Genomic DNA, 16,949 nt, shown 5'->3' with positions numbered 1-16,949 from the left:
GTGGAAAATGGGTTTATTAGAGCTATAAACAATGAATTTTGAACACGAACACGTAGCCTAGTGGTTAAAGCAGTCGGTCTCGAGAGGGTTCGAATCATACGAGAAGATTTTTCTTTTTTGTTTTTACATATCTTAAAAAGTGAGTGAAAAATAAATTATTAATAAAATATTAAGAAATGAACTACAGAATCAAATGTGTAAAAGATGATATAAACAATATAATTTTGAAAAATATAACTTTTAGAATTGAGAAATGTCTTTTTTCAGAGCGGGGGATTGTGCTTGCCTTATGCGCCTCCATTCTTTGTTCTGTTTTGATTTCAGTACAATTTTCACAGTATAAGAAGAAATGCTCAGTTTTCTTAGTGATATGTATATATACCCAAAAAAAAAACATTTCTCTAAAAAATCTGGTTCCTCAATAGAACTACATAAATACTTACTTACCCTCTCCGTGTCTTTAGAATGATTTTATGTCCACTGGTTTACATAGGTACGAAAAAGAGAACATTTAGCATATTTAAATACTTACATTTCAATTAAATGAAAAAAGAAGTAAATCATAACCTCAATTTTTTTATTCATTCAAGTTAGATAGCTTTTAGTATTACAATGTATTACCACATAATTTGGGTGTGCAACTGCATTGTAAAAGTTTAGTTTCAGCACACCAATAAATTAAATATTTAAAGGACCATATATGGTAAGAGCCAATTTTGGCCCCCTAAAATTAACATTCTAGAATGATACTCAGATATATTTAATTGATATTTATTTTGTAGAAGAGATTATACTAGAAACATTTCCAATATATTTTTCACATCTATATGCACTCACTGGCTGTAAATGACATGAGAAGTAACACTATTTTTGCTATCTAACAAAAGAGCCAAAAATATACCTTTTTCCTGATGTTTTTTCTTATGGGAAACATAGAGCGCAGTGTAGAACATACATAATTTTTCTGTCACTAATTAGTATTGGATAGATACATCTTTGGTAAAAATATGAAGTTTGTTCAAGGCTGCGCTCTATATTTTCTGGAAGAAAAAGTACTTGAAAATAAGCAGTTTAATGCAAAATGTGCTAAATGGCGGGAAAACATGAACTTTATGATATCATATCTCTAAAATAAGGACATAATGATCAAACTGAAAATGACCAATAAAGGTTGCATGTATAGCTGTACAAATTAAAGCTATATATAGAGTAAAATTAAGATATTCATTTTAAGGGGCCAATTGAGTTACTTATCGTATATTGCTCTTACCAACATTATCAATATTTGTCGTCGTTTTGTTTAAAATTTTACATTATAGATTTAACGGACATTACAAAAAATGCATTCACTGGAGGCAATCAAATCTAAGCAAAGGTAAAAAAAAAAGTGGTACAGAAGTTTCAGCATTACAAACCATAACATCCATCCTTAGACTCAATATGTAAGGCGTAAAATACTACTCCATATGCCCAAATTTTCTATAAAAAAAATCATTTTTGGTTGTTAAATTGTCGAAAATAATAATTCATCTTTTAAAGCCTTATTTTCTTTTATCTATTACTGGATATATTTTTTACTTAAAAAAAAAGAGAAAGAAATTTCCTTTTTTATGAAACTTAAAAAATGTAGCGATTTTGAAAAGATTAAAAAAAAAATTGGGTACATATGTGTTGCAGCTGTTTCATCCGTCCGTCCGTTTGTACATATGTATTGCATTTGTTTCATCCGTCCGTCTGTCTGTCACCCCTTCTTCTTTCTCAAACTGGAAACTCGTCTTACATTAAAAATAGTAGCCAGAGTTGATTTTTGTGAATATAATCGGTAGTGTTCTGTTAATGTGTGATTTTTTCACCCTTGAGATCGAAATCGACGTTGGCCTACAAAGTCTTGATTCCCAGAACTCCACCAGTAGCCAATTGTATGTTTTCGGAAATGACTGGTGGACTCCTGTTTAGAAGTACCGGTATACATGTATATGGAATAAGATTTTCAACATCTTCATTTTTATCCTGAGGCAATTAAAGGTTGAAAAACGACATCTTTTACTGAAACATGATCAATGGGATTGTACAAAAGTTATTCCAACTTGGGTTTTCCTCTCCAACACAAATAAAATGACAAAAAAAAATATACTGTAACACGTGATGTACAACCAAAAAAAGAAGAAAAGGTGCAGAGAAATAAGAAAGGAAGGGAATGGGAGTGCAAGGAGAGAAGAAGGAAAGGGTTGTAAACGACACATAATGGAAATGTTGGTTATAATACAAATCTTTTTGAAGTTTTTATTTACATACTTATGTTGATATTATTTTGTTGACCCAAGTTTGGGTCCCCAAATAGAGTTATTAAAAGGTCTGTTGCTCGTTTGTTACTTTTTATGGTGTGAAATAATTTTATTCTTATTACAGTTTGATTTTTACAGGGTTTTCATTGATCTAACCACAAGACATTTCTCTATAAAACCCTGGTTCCTAAATAGAAGCACTCAGATAGCATTTTACGCAATATACCAATATCATCTCTTGATGCATGGTTGCTTGTGCCATGTAGATATGAATACGTACAATTAAAGACGACCAATTTTTCATTTTAACCGTGAGGCTAATTGGAGGTCGAAATATGACGTTGTTCTTCAAAATCCTGGTTCCCACAACCCCTTACTTTTTTTTCGGAACTTCTGTAGCCATTTTAGAATTCGATAAAATATAAGAGAAATTTACACTAGGTTTGTGGGGTCCTAGTCTTAAAATTGTAAAAAAAAAAAAAAAAAAAAAAAAAAAGGTTTCGTTTCAATCCTGGGAATGATTTTGAAGAGAACTTTATAATAATAATATGTCCACCGGTTTACCTAGGTACCTAGACATTTTACAGTTTTAAATACTTACATTTCAATTAAATAAAAATGTGGTAAATTTATATAATATTAAATTTTTTATTTATTAAAGTTAGGTGGCTTTCGGATAAATGATTAGAAGCAGCACCATATAAATTTGGATGTGCAGCTAAAAGTATAGTTCCAGCACACCAAATATATTAAATATTTGAATTATACCAATGCATTAATGTATACAGGGTTATTTTCGCCCTCTCACGCTTGCAGGCAATTTTGTCCGTTTTAAATTCACCCAGTCATAGTTTTATTTAAGAAATTATGGTGTATTTTTGGAATTCGCCCCGCTTTAAATTCACCAAAATAAAGGTAGGGCGAAAGTGGAGAAAATAAAACGAGGGCGAAAATTTCCCTGTATACAGTATCAATATTTGTTGTCATTTTTTAATTTACATTGTAGATTTAACGACGATTACCAAAGAATGCATTCACTGGAGGCAAACAAACCAGAAAGTGGTACAGAAGTTTCAGCATTACAAACCATAACATCTATCCTTAGCATTACAAACTATAGCATCTATCCATAAACTCAATATGTAAAGGCTAGCGTAAAATGCTAACATTCTTGGAAAACAAATCATCTTTCGTTGTTAAATTATTAAGATTTAAACATATTTTATTGAAACAAAATCAATGGAATTGGACAAAAGTTATTCCAACTTGATTTGTCCTCTCCAATACAAACAGATTGACAAAAACTTATACACGTGATGTACAACCAACAAATTTACAATGCAAAAAAAAAAAAAAAGAAAAAGGTGCAGAAAAATAAGAAAGGAAGGGAATGGCAGTGCAAGGAGACAAAAGAAAGAAGGAAGGGGATATAAAAGATACAAAATGGTTACGCTGGTTATTCATAAAATCTTTTCGATTTTTTTATATAGTTATGTACGGTTTAACAACAATGTTGATATTATCTTGTTGACCTTAGTTTGGGTTCCCAAATAGAATTATGCAAAGGTCTATCCTTTGAAATTTTTTATGGTGTGAAATAATTTTTTTCTTATTTCGGCATAATTTTTACAGTGTTTTCATTGATCTATCCACAAGACATTTCTCTGCGAAACCTTGGTTCCTAAATAGAACCACTCTAGTATTTTACACAATGTAGCCATATCATCTCTTGGTGCATGCATGGTTGCTAGTGTTATGTAGATTTGCAATACGTACTTGTAAGTTCTATCTGTTGCGTACATTTTCAAAGAACGTCCACCAATCACATCCGAGGTTTGAATGGAGCGGACCAATTTTCCCTTTTAACCGTGAGGCTAATAGGAAATCGAAATACGAAGTTGTTCTTCAAAACCCTGGTTTCCACAACTTCTTAAATTTTTTTTCAGAACTTATGTAGCAATTTTTGAATTTGATAGAATATAAGATATATATACACGTGATTTGTGGAGTCCTGTAAAAAGGGTTCGTTTCAATCCTGGGATTGGTTTTAAAGAGAACTTGACAATATTATGTCCACTAATTTACCTATGTACAAAAAAGAGGACTTTTAGCATTTAATACTTACATTTCATTTTTTAAAAAGTGGCAAATTATAACTGTCAATTTTTTATTCATCAATGTTAGAAGGCTTTGGGATTAATAATCACAAGCAAAACCACATAATTTGGATGTGCAACTAAAGTATAGTTCCAGCACACCAATAAATTAAAATATTTAAATTACCAACATTATCAATATTTGTTGTCGTTTTTTTTTATCTTACATTGTAGATATAACTGAGATTACAAAAAAAAAATTGCATTCGCTTTAGTTCTGTTGCCTATTTGATCTCTTATGTGCAGATCAAGGCAATCAAACCAGTGTAAGCAAACGCAAAAAAGTGGTACAGACGTTTCAGCACTTACAAACCAAAGTATCCATCCTTAGACTCAATAGGTAAAATATGTAAATCGGAAAATGTTACTCCATGCCTATACATTCTTGAAACACAAATCATCTTTGGTTGTTAATTTATCAAATATAATCATTAATCTTTTGAAGCTTATTTTCTTTTATCTATTTCTGGATATATATTCAGATTTAAAAAAAAGAAGAAAAAATTCAGCAAATCTCGTCTTTGAATATTTGGATTAAATGACAAGAATTGTTGACATAAGAAGAGATAAAAACTTTAATAAGTAGACATATATTAGAAAAATAACTATGTTGTCTCAATAATTGCAACTCTTTGTTTCAAATATTTCTCCTTTGTAAACGAAAATTTCAAATGATTTGAGAGGGAAATTAAATCTTAATTGGATATGAAGCTTATGGTAAGAATTGAACTATTTTTATTTAGTAAAACATTTGAGGGGTTCAATAAACAGAATATTATTATTATAATGAAAATGTTTTTAATTAATTAACGCTGTGTTAATTAATATTTCTTTGGGTTTGGTGTAATGTAATTCAAGTGAAAATTACCAAAGAAAAAAAAAAGATTACCTAATTTTTCGACATTTGCGTAATTGTCTCTAACTGGACTAGAGGGATTTATTTATTATGCAATAACGGTACTTAATGAGAAAAGGCATTAAAATAATTTTAATAATAATTTTATGCCACCGTATGAAAAGATTCGGGGATTTTTTTTCATGTCTGTCTGTCCCTTTGCCTGTTCATAACCTTGATCATAACTTTTGTTAAGTTTGATTGGAGCTATGGCTTTCATACTGCTTATGTATTACTAGTGGCATAGCCTTTCTTTGGGTACCAAAGTCGAATTTTTTTGTGTTTAGAAACTAGCGCTGCAGATATCACTCAGTTTCTTCCCCTTTTTGCTTGAAGGAGAGGGGGAAAGGAGGGATTCGTGATAATTGGTTTGTGAGTCTACTCCAGACCTATTTTTATTACCACATTTATACACTTTCCTTATTCATTCAAAGCATCTATCACATTAACAAAACATTAGACAGTAAATTTAACGGTTGCCGAGCAGTAGATGGCGCACTTTCCATAGTAGATTGAGCTTTATTTATTTTACTGGTGTTAAATCTTCGTTAAAAATCTCGGATACACACATATAAAACCTGCATGCATTAAATAAACTGCTTCATGTCAAATAATTAGCAAGATGTCTGTGTTTCTTAACAACCGTCTTTGGTCGATGTTCGCAAAGTGAATCACCTTTGATGGGGGGCGACGCGTCGATTTTTTTGATGGAACAAAAAGAAGATACATTCCTTAAAGATCCCCTTTATGTCTCATTAATTGAAATTATTGCACGAGATCGGCATGTCTTCTGGCGTTTAGTACCCTCACCCCGGATATTCCCCGAGGAAAACGTTTGAAGGTTATTTTTTAGTACCTCCCCTCTACAAATCTTGCAAAACAAGATGGAATCTTTTGATGTATACTTCTAGCAGTGTAACTTCTTTTAAATCTTTTTTTATGTTTTTTCCCCATTTATCCCAAATGAAATTTCTTCTTTATAAGGATAATTCACTTGTGTGTGAAAATTATGTTTTAATCTTTTCATAAAAATCCAAATCAGAGATAATTTTATAATTAAATAATTACATATATTTTCTATTGAGTTTCGTATATTATCGCTCTAAAAGATTTTTGAAGGTGGTGCGCAAAATATATGATTTTTTCGTTTTGATTTCTGTTACGTTTCTTAATTGGCTCATAATTATAAAAAAAAAATCATATTCATGGGGATTTATTACAAGTTGTTGCAAAATGCCTTGGCTGATAAGATACAGTGCAATGTTGATGCCAATAACAGATTTGAATGAATTCAAACCATTCTGAAGTCGAAATCATGCTCGATAATAATCAACCTTCTAAACGACACATGGGTGTTGAAAAGCAAGAAAGAAAAAAAAATATCAAAATTATTGACAATCAATAAACTCTTCATGCCGTTCTTTTATCATTTGTTCTTTGTATATAGGCTATTCGACGTTCAATAAACTTTAACACTTAAATTTGTCAAAACAGAATTAAAACATCCACTCGTTCTTAAAAGTGCATCTACCTAGCGAGTGGGCCAGGTAAAAAAGATTTAATACTTTACGTATTGTGAAAAGTAAAATCGACTTGGTCTTTAATGTCTTAGATTTAGCAGGTTGGTGTCCCGATTCAAAGAAACAAATCATAGCTAGAAATCCAATACAGGAACGCTCGAACAAGTAAGAAATTCAATATTTTAAAATTGAAGGATTCGTCTAGATGAGGAATTGTATATATCGTTTAAAAATATTATTGAAACTATTTGCTCATGCATTTGAAATATTATTAGTTGTAATATTTAAACGATTTAAATAATGACTGTCAGCCATTGTAAACATCAGGGTAATCGGATATCCGCATCTTATATTTTTTCCTGATACCTAAATTACATGTTACATTGCCCTTTGTACATATATACTTTATATTTCATGCATACCATGTAATTTTCTTTAGAAATATTAAAAAATGCATTGATGTTTACAAAATGATAAATTCAAAAGTAGCGAAGTTCGTCTATTTAAAGAAAAATCCCCTGCTTCTATGTATTTTTCTTAATAGCAAGTAGCCCAATCAATGCAAATTAAAAAGCAATATTTCTCGACACCTTATTCCCGTTTTATGTTCAAGAAAGTAATAAAACATAAACGGAAACTTCTCCAGTTGAACATAAAATAATTCTAGAACGCCGAGGTAACAAAATCAGCTGTTCCTAAGAGGAGCCACAGAACAGAGAAATTTTCTCGCCATCTAGTGCTATTGATTTCGGTATAACTCAGTCACTTTGCCGTTTCTGATACGATAGCTAAGAAGGGATTTGTCTGAGAAGGTTTGTATTTGATTCCCTAGACTTCAATATTTGCTCGAACCGTAAGACAGTTGTAAAACAGCAAAGGTGTGCAAAAAAGTAAGAACGTTTTGCTGCAACTGGAATTTAAGTTTAATTGTGGGGAGATTTTTTTTAGTGTATTAAATATAAGAGTAAAATAGTTCTTTTTTTTCATACCTTGCACGGAAAATTAAGTAATTAATTGATGTTTTTTTAAGAACATGAGTAAACTTAAATAAATAAAGGAGAGACTGTATTGACTAATCAAGTCGAACATTCCTCTGAATTCCATTAATATTTAAAACAAACCTTTTTTTCATTGTGTTTTTAATATATTTTTCTCGTGTGAGCCAATATGACGCTCCTTGATATATTTTTTTTATTAATTTGTTGGCAGAGTGTATATCTATAGCTTATTTATTACATCATGTTAAAGAAAAAAAGTCCCAAATGAACCTGTCTAATCGAAATAACCCATGAATTAACTTTAAATTAATATTGCAAACAATCCCCCAAATTCGGTTCAATCAAAATCCCTAAATATCCACAGGTTGCGTAATGAGCATTATACCCTTTAATATCTTTTGTCATTCTCTCGTATACATATCACTTGTTCATAGAATAGGAAAATAAATTGGATTCACGCGGTATAAAAGGGTAGAGTAAATACTGAGCGAAATCGATTGTCCCCAAGGAAGAAAAATATCTTTATTATCCTGCCAAAAGCAGAGAAAAGAAAAATCCCAATTTAGGCAATAGTTGAACATAGTTACAAACGCGCGTGCATGTAATATTGAACCCAAAGGATTAAAATTTAGAATGCAGGTTTGCATGGCGTGGATTTCTATATGTTAAGCTGTGTTAATCTAATGACAATAAAGATTAAATGACACAGAAGGCTGATCGGCGGTAATGGTAAATAATCGCTTTGTGTTCTGTATTGCAGATCTTTTAAACTTTCTTTCTGTGGAACTCTCGGGCCAGACACAAGGGGGGAACGGAACTTTACTTTTTCAAAGGAATATGTAGACTACGGAAATTTGTGATAGAAAGAAGAACAAACAAATGGATGAGTGCGCTTGGGTCTGTCTATTTTCCCCCTCAATAAGATAAACCCAACATATTGTCGTAAGTAGTTTACAATATATATCGATTTGATTATTTTCTTAAGAATCACATACAATTTTCATTATGTTTATTTGTATAATTTAATCTGTAGAAATGTCTTTTATATGAATTATTTATAATTAAAATAACTTTTTACAGTGTAATTTAGTGATAAAAAAAATTAAAGAGATCGTTTTTGGAATATTGTTTACATATTTCATAATGTATTCATTATATTCTGTGCTGTATATTATTTTTGGAAAATGGATGCCTTGTTCTTTTCATTCAGACAATAATATGAAAGTTTAACACTTGCTGAACAAAACATTCATGAAGGATACACATTTTTAATGCAATACACGTACAAGAGTTTATATCTAGCCTGTCACTACAGACTGTTTATTCCTTAGACCGTACTGGGGTTGACAGACAATTGTCCGACAGCAGTTTCCTCGATAAACACTTCAATTGTTCGATTAAACGTTTCACGTTTCAGACATTTCAGGAGACCCATAGAACCACCGCCATTTAATATCTAATTATTTTGAGGCTAACATTAAAGATTTATCCAGACCAAAGCAAACAAAAAATATCTACAATGCTTTCAAACCGACTTGTTTTATACCTGCTATTAAATAAAATAAACATCGAGATGTGGAATGGTATTGTAATTCAACGTTTTGAAAATGGCATGCTAAAATTTGTCCATTTACCAAAATAGGCCTGGAATGCAAATATGACATCTGGAGATTGCAGAAAAGAGGCCATGTCTAATATAGAATGCATTTAATTTCATTCTTTTATTACTTTTTTTTATGAAGAATTTTTTTTAATTAAAAAGAAAACGAATTTCTTAACAATTGGTTGTGTACACTCACAAAATCTGAACAATTCTATACCATAATGTTCATTACCTGTATTCAAACATATCCCCAAAAAAATGAATTGAAAAAAATGTACAGATCTGTTTGAGTAACCTTGCTTTTAAGGAAATTATAATTATGTAAAAGAAGAATTTTTTTTCTGTAAATACATGTATACAAAACCTGAAAAATATCATTACATAATATTGTATTCCATTATCTACACGTACATTCAAAATCTTCCACATTATGAATTAAAATACGTATATAATTTAATTGTAATAATAGATTACGCTGTCAACACAAACAATGAGACAACAAAAATACAAGAAACATTTGGAAAACAACAACAACAACCTCTCTTTTTGTTTTATTTTCTTTTAAAAAACTTTCTGAGATAGATTGCAATTGGTTTCATTATGTCAATACTTTCATTGTTGAAATTTATTTTCCGTTGCTTTTAAATAAAACCCTTATTTGTCTTTTTTATTCGTAAATTGAAGAAAATGTTTATTTTTATTTTATAATTTTTTTTTATTTTTACCATGTCTGGGATGATGCAAATTTTTACATAAATTTGAATTTAAGAAATAATTCCTTTATAACAGTGACTTGAAACCACTATAATAAAATCAACATGACGTCAAATATTCATGATTAAATGAAAACGAGGCGAACTAAATACATAAAAATGACCACAAAGCGCATATTAATTTACAGACTTCTAACAAATATCGATAGAAAATGTGCGTTCGAGTACACTCTATTGGCTCTGTAAAGCACCCATAAACCACTCGAAGAAACCAGGTATAAATTACTTATTTGTCAAAGAAAGAAAGATGAAAATTAAACACAGGTGAATATGCATTTTATGACCACCTGAGCGGTTGTAGGACTTATCCTCTCTACACTGCCATGGGTCCTTGACATTCACATGGTAATCATAATTTGTCCTCAGTGCTACTCTTTGCATTGATTTGTATGGTGAACAATCGGATAAACCCCTCATGTGTCACTCGAATAATACGTTTCAAATGAACTTTGAATTTTCTTAAGACGATTAATAAGGGCATTTTATTGAAATCGTCCGGCAAGAGAATGCTTTTTTGGCAGCCAGGTTTACATTTGACCCAATTTGAAAACGTCTGATTTAATCGTGGACCAGATTAAATGTTATAAAACTGCATTTCTTGAAACTGGAACATAATATAAGTAAGCTTCAATAGATAGACTGAATTCTCTTTTCTTATACAATGAAAATTGCAAGCAGTAATGAATTTATTGCAATATAAATAGTCTTAGTTCATCGAAGAATACAAATAACAAATTAAAATTTCAACTTATCTTCTGTTTCACACCTTAGTTTCCAGAGCAGAACTTCTGAAAAAATGACCTTGTTAAAAGATGCAATATTTTCAACATTTTATATTAATTTTTACAATTAAAACAAAATAAAATCAAAGAAACCTTATATTCCTGAAATTTCTGTTGTCATTAATAAAAATCTTCATATATGGCTTTGTTCCTTCCTTTCTTCATCTTCAAGTCCTACGTATTTAACGTTACATCTCCACATTTTGTTCCTTGTTATGTTGAGACTCAGTTACAATAATTTAATTCAGATGACAGAGCCTGTAGAAAAAGATCCTGTAAAGGAAACAGATGAGGAAGATGAAAGACGAGGCAGTAACGTCTCCATGGATTCCTCCTCTTCCAGCAGTAAATTACGACCCTCCCTCAGGGGTAGTGCCAAATTCAAACGGGTCTCCTCTGCTGCTAACAGCAGTAGTTCTATGGAGGACAAAATGCTGGCATTGAATGCCTTGCTGTCAGACAGTTTACTTATTACTGAGTTTCGAAATGGTGAAGGCAGCAGACACAGCAAATCGGACGCAGACGATGACGATACGTTGAAAGATGAGTTTGGAGATGACGTCAGTGATGACGACTTTGATGAACTTCCGGAAGATGGGCGAGTCTCCAAAGATGACTATGACACAGATCTGGATATGGACTATGATGGTACCTTTGTATTTTGCCATCTGTTTGTTTATAGGTGTACGAGTGAAGATTCTAAATTATTACTAAAGACTTACGCAGTATTTTAAAAAAAAAATTGAAGGAAAAGTATTGTGTACTGAGTTAGATAATTCACAATCGTTGATAAGAAAATTAAATTTAAAGATGAAATAGTATGACAAAAATGTGCAATTCTTATTTGCAGAATGGATTAATGAGGAAAAAAGAGAAATCGAGAATGACAAAACAGGAGAAAAGAAATACCTTCACATTTGTGAGGAGACAGGAGTCATTCCTGCGTCTTATTTCCTCAATAATATTCAGGAGAAGGAATTTACCATGAAGTATCACGGACTGGGTCCCAATGGTGCTAAGGCCATAGCCTGGCCTCTAAAGGTTTAATTTACATCTTCATTACCTGTATGATTCAATGCTTTCAAAAATAGAAATAGATTGATTGTATGTTCGTTTTCTGTCTGATTTGAAAATTTTTCACTGGTACAGAGACGTGTGTCTGAAATATTTACCTCAAGATATAATTTCTAATAAAAACCCTTATAGAATTTTTTCGTTACAATTAGGAAGACTTAATATTTTTGCAAAGGTAAAATTTATCTATATTTGTTTTTCAGACAAATAAAAAGATAGAGAAAATTAACCTTGAAGGCAATTGGATTGAAGCTGAGGGATCCATATACCTGGCAAAAATGTTGAAAAACAATATTTATGTAACAGAATTGGTAAGGTTGTCGAAGATCATCTTAATGCATACTTTGAATCTATTTGATAATTCATTTGTTTTGTTTTTTTTGACTGAAAAATTCACATATTCTTGTAGCACTTAGCTGAGAATAGAATAGGCAATGAGGGAGCAGAGGCAATAAGTGATATGCTGCATAAAAACGACATGATATATTCCCTTGATCTCTCGGGGAATAATATCGAGGACTATGGTGCTGAAAAAATATGTAGAATGCTATTGGTAAGTATGCATCATACTTATATGTGGAATTTGAGCATTTTTTTTTGCAAAGTCGTTTGGTTTTGTATTCAAAGTATGTTACTTCTATATCATTATTATTGTTAGAAAAATTCCTCGATCAAACACTTGTACCTTGCCAATAATAACTTTGAGGAAAGGGCAGCAGGTTGGCTTCGAGAGGTGCTGATCACCAATGAAACATTGGAAACTGTAGATCTCAGCTGGAATCACATTAGAACCCGAGGGGCCATCGCTATAGCTGAGGGGGTGCAGGTAATTTTTTATACCCCCAAGACCTTTGAAAGTTTTCTGATATTTGGTCAAGTTAAACCGATTATTATAAGTCATGCAAAACGCAAAAGTTTTTAATAGTACTCTGTTCTTTCATAAAATTTTATCTTACAAAGTATACAAAGTGTTAATTTTAAGAATCTATACATGTACATGTAAGTCATATATTTTTAAAACTTAAAATTTGCAGGAAAACTATGGTCTAAGGGTACTGAATCTAGCTATGAATGGCTTTGCACAAGACGGAAGTGAGGCAATGGGTAAAGCGTTGAAAAATAACCGGACTTTACTGGAGCTGGATCTCAGTCATAACCGGATCCCGGAGGCCGGGGCTGCCGCCATCAGTCAGGGTTTACAACATAACGACACCCTCAAGGTTCTCAGGGTAAGGGAGTCCCAAAAATGCGAAGTTTTCCAGGCCTTTAGCGATTTCGATTCCTGACACGTAGAATATCAAAATCGTAAAAAGCCTGGAAAACGTCATAATTTTTTTTGGAGTAAAGGTGAGGGAGACAATGAGCCGAAGAAAACATCATTTGTTTTATTTTGGAATTTACTTTCCAAGGAAAAGCGTACTTGTATAAAAAAAATTGAAGTTGTCGATAAGTTTATGTGATTTTATTCTTTGATGAAATCAATATGTAAATTTTTAACAATAAACTTATCTTTTTTTGACAGATGGCTTCCAATCCTTTGGGAGGTGATGGCCCTCTTCAACTTCTGAATGTCATTTCTAACAATGATATGAGTGAGATCCGTGTTTTAGATCTAACCGTAAGCCTTTTCACTGTTATATGTTAATGCTTCTTACCTTAATAATATAAGTGGACATTATTTGTTGGATTTGGTATCATTGTTGATAAATAATGCAAGTCCGATAAAGCACGCTATTAAAAAATTTAGATTTTGGACATTTGATTAAAGTATGCCCATGTTTTTTTTTTAAACCAAAAAATTTTTCATGAAAAACTGCTGCGAAATCATGTAATAAAAATATAAATAAAAAGTGAAAATCGCATTGAATAATTCAATGATTCTTATATTCAGGATGTCCTGGTTACACCAGCTTTTAAGGAGTTACAACAAACTTTAGAAAAAGAACGAATCCTGACTGTTTATTATGGTAACATTGTGGGTGAAGTGTTCGACTTCAGCTCAATTCGATATGATCCATTCTGCGAATTCCGTCGCGATCCCATGTCGTTACTCATTGAATACTGCAAAGATGCTGGATACAGACTACTGGACCTTTTCAATGATTTCGATAGGGATGGGAACCACTTAATCTCTAAAGAAGAATTTATCATGGGGATCAAAGTACGTAACCTTTAACCTTTGACCTTACTTGTAAATATTTTTTAAAAAAAAAATAGTTCTTTGGAATATAATATTATTATGAAAATGCAAATTTTAGAAAGCTGGAGTTAAGATCAGTATTCGACAACTAGAAATCTTAATGGAGGGATTGGATATAAACAAAGATGGATCCATCGAGTACAGGTATGTATCTAATCAGACATGAATTTAAATAAACATACACGTGTCGGCATTTATAAAATTACTATTTCTAAATTGCAACAATTTTATCACAGTAATATTATATCTGAGGAGTGAAATCTAACAAAGTGTGTGAACAATTTTGTCATCACATTCTGTTAAAATGGCGTTCGATGTAATAAGCTTCAAAATGAAACTCGTTATGTCAATGTATATTATACTGTGTACTTCCTCAATCAATGTTAAGTTATCAATTTGTAGTTACTTTAATGTTTATGTGCTTTTTCTCTAGTACTATATTAAATTTTGAAGAAGGAAAATGAGTAAGTTTATTGCGTAGCACTGCAGGCAAAAATTTAGCAATCTGCTAGAGAGCACCGGAAATAGATAATTAGCTGCGCACACACTACATAAATTTTCATTTCTGCGCATTTCACGGCGAGCAGCACAACAAAGCTTTTGTTTAGATGTTTTAATCTCGACATACATCGATAAACTTAACAGAGTCATTCATGTAGCTTTTCTCTATAAATAGATGCATGGCAGTTGCAAGTGCATCTATAGACTTCTTTCTACTTACAATTATGTATTTTTGTTAGCAAATGCAATTTTATATGTGTTTATTTTCTCTGCATGAAATCTAGTGAGCTTGCAAGAGCAAAAGGTAATGTTTGATTCCAAAATTTGCTTTCCGTTTATATTCCTTGCGGTTGGGTTGCTTTTGAAGTAGCTTACATGCATGTAAATAATTTTGCTTCAAGTTGACTCATACATTTGCTTTGAAACGAATTCTTCGTTAAGAAAATAAAACCCTTTCATTAATATTTTATACTATTTCTTATCATAGATTTAATGCCTAATTTCTACGCATTACATAATTAGAGATATATGGTTCTTGATTTAGTATATTACATGTAGTTACATTTATTTTAAAGTGCATGTTTCTAGAAGTCTTTGTTTAATACTAATACAAGGATCTAACCCTTTGTTTTTTTTAGATATGTATGCAAACTAACTTTTTTTCCTTAGAACTATTGTTTTTAACACGTGTTGTTGTTTTTGTTCAATTATCTTTAACTTTATTTCGAGGACCGATTCATTTATGAAATGTGTATTATGTTTTCATGCTGAAGCAGTATGTGTTGCAAGGAAAAACTTTCATGAATCCTGAATTTTTTGTTCCCTTAGCAGTTTTGTTTTTCGTGATGAAGGGATCAGAATTGATGGGAAAAAATGATTTAAAGTCTTCTGGGTTGAAGAAAAAAATAAGTAGTGTATTTTCTTGCAAATGATTTCAAGACAGTTTTGAGAAGTTTCGTCAGTAACCCTTTAATCTGTTTTGTCACTTAACATGTATTTTTACGAAAGTCAAACTGTAACATCAACTTGTTTTGTAGTGAACTGGTCATCGGAGAAAAGGAGTACACAAAAAAGAAAATAAAGCTGGCTGCAGAAGCAAAGAAATTAGGAAGAAATGTATCTGGCACACAACTTATTGACGAGGACTATCTAAAGAGAATGATTGACGAAAATTATGCATGATTAGACATAGAATTATCTTCTTCTGGGAAGAACATTAAAGAAAAAAAATAATCATATTTCAAATATATTATATTTTGTTGAACTTGACAAACATGACTCAGTGAATGTCACATAAATAAATATTGTTGCACCTCTTAGCCACCACCTTTGAGTATTTTGGTCGTGATGCACAGTTTAAATTTGATGCTCACAAATATCCAATGTGTTCAAGACCTGATCTTACTTTTTCCATGCAAGTATCAGCTATAATGGTCGGATTTAAGATTGAACCACCATCGCTAAAATAGAAATATTAGCAATTTACCCAGAAGTATGATTTTTAAGTCCCCTTAGTTTCTCTTTTTAAAATGGCCCAGTAGAATTAGATTTCTGTGTCTACACATCTGTGTTGAATAAAACAAAGTCACAGCAGAGTGAAGCATCCCTTTGCAAAGCTCATATCTTAAAGTTAAGGCAGCATTCGACATTCTCGATGCAATTTAAGCCATCTACGTTTCGGAAAGGACATAATTATCATAAGGACAAACCAACAAACACCCATACCCCCCCCCCCCCTCACACACCCTAACAAACATACTGAACCTCGTTACTCTATCCCTCCTACTTTGTTGGGAGGAGATAACAAAATTTCAAGATGAGAATATGAGTCAAAATGCTTATTCTTATATGGTACCTGATCTCACCCTGACGTATTTTGAAGTCCATGTGTGCTCCCTATTCGTGAGGTCCCAATAAAAATTTTTTAAGGTTGATTACTTCAAATTTCATTGAAGCGCTTTTTGAAAGAATAAGGAAGAGGTAGAGAAAGTCAGCATCCATGAGTAAATGAAATATATATTATTTACATAGATAAGGAGAAAAAAGGTCAAAGGTCCAGTAAAGCAATACAAATTGCAAGCAGAAATAAAACGAACATCTTAAAACATCAGTTATAAGTACGATCAGGTGCCATAGAGGAGTAAGTATCACTTATCTACCGG

At 31.7% G+C, this 16,949-nt stretch overlaps 1 protein-coding gene across 5 annotated transcripts; it reads left to right on the top strand.

Moving 5' to 3' along the window:
- Positions 1-6,926: 6,926 nt before the first annotated feature.
- LOC134246231 (leucine-rich repeat-containing protein 74B-like) lies at positions 6,927-16,106 on the top strand. Of its 5 annotated transcripts, none has more exons than XM_062728560.1 (13): positions 6,927-7,021; positions 8,615-8,796; positions 11,261-11,660; positions 11,863-12,053; positions 12,290-12,397; positions 12,496-12,639; positions 12,745-12,912; positions 13,121-13,315; positions 13,609-13,704; positions 13,978-14,247; positions 14,345-14,430; positions 15,072-15,091; positions 15,825-15,993. In XM_062728560.1, the coding sequence occupies exons 3-13, from the start codon at positions 11,261-11,263 to the stop codon at positions 15,866-15,868; spliced, it is 1,722 nt and encodes a 573-aa protein (XP_062584544.1). In that variant the 5' UTR covers positions 6,927-7,021; positions 8,615-8,796; the 3' UTR covers positions 15,869-15,993. The 5 variants fall into 5 exon arrangements, with proteins under 5 accessions (XP_062584544.1, XP_062584545.1, XP_062584541.1 ...); XM_062728561.1 differs by lacking the exon at positions 15,072-15,091 and adding an exon at positions 14,720-14,750 and having other exon boundaries at positions 15,825-15,955; XM_062728557.1 differs by lacking the exon at positions 15,072-15,091 and having other exon boundaries at positions 15,825-16,106.
- The last annotated feature ends 843 nt before the right edge of the window (positions 16,107-16,949 follow it).

Source organism: Saccostrea cucullata, unplaced genomic scaffold, assembly GCF_032062105.1.
Source record: "Saccostrea cucullata isolate Sc308-1 unplaced genomic scaffold, CSIRO_AGI_Scuc_v1 ctg205, whole genome shotgun sequence".
In the NCBI taxonomy this organism is placed as follows: Eukaryota; Metazoa; Mollusca; class Bivalvia; order Ostreida; family Ostreidae; genus Saccostrea; species Saccostrea cuccullata.
Note: the sequence above shows the minus strand (reverse complement) of the source record. Positions and strands in the feature narration are given on the sequence as shown.

What these genes read in the sequence shown, in the direction of transcription:
- LOC134246231 (XM_062728557.1), top strand. Translation starts at nt 11,261, where the DNA reads ATGACAGAGCCTGTAGAAAAAGATCCTGTAAAGGAAACAGATGAGGAA. An exon ending in CTATAGCTGAGGGGGTGCAG is followed by an intron (nt 12,913 to 13,120) that starts GTAATTTTTTAT and finishes TAAAATTTGCAG; the next exon opens with GAAAACTATGGTCTAAGGGT. An exon ending in AATTTATCATGGGGATCAAA is followed by an intron (nt 14,248 to 14,344) that starts GTACGTAACCTT and finishes TGCAAATTTTAG; the next exon opens with AAAGCTGGAGTTAAGATCAG.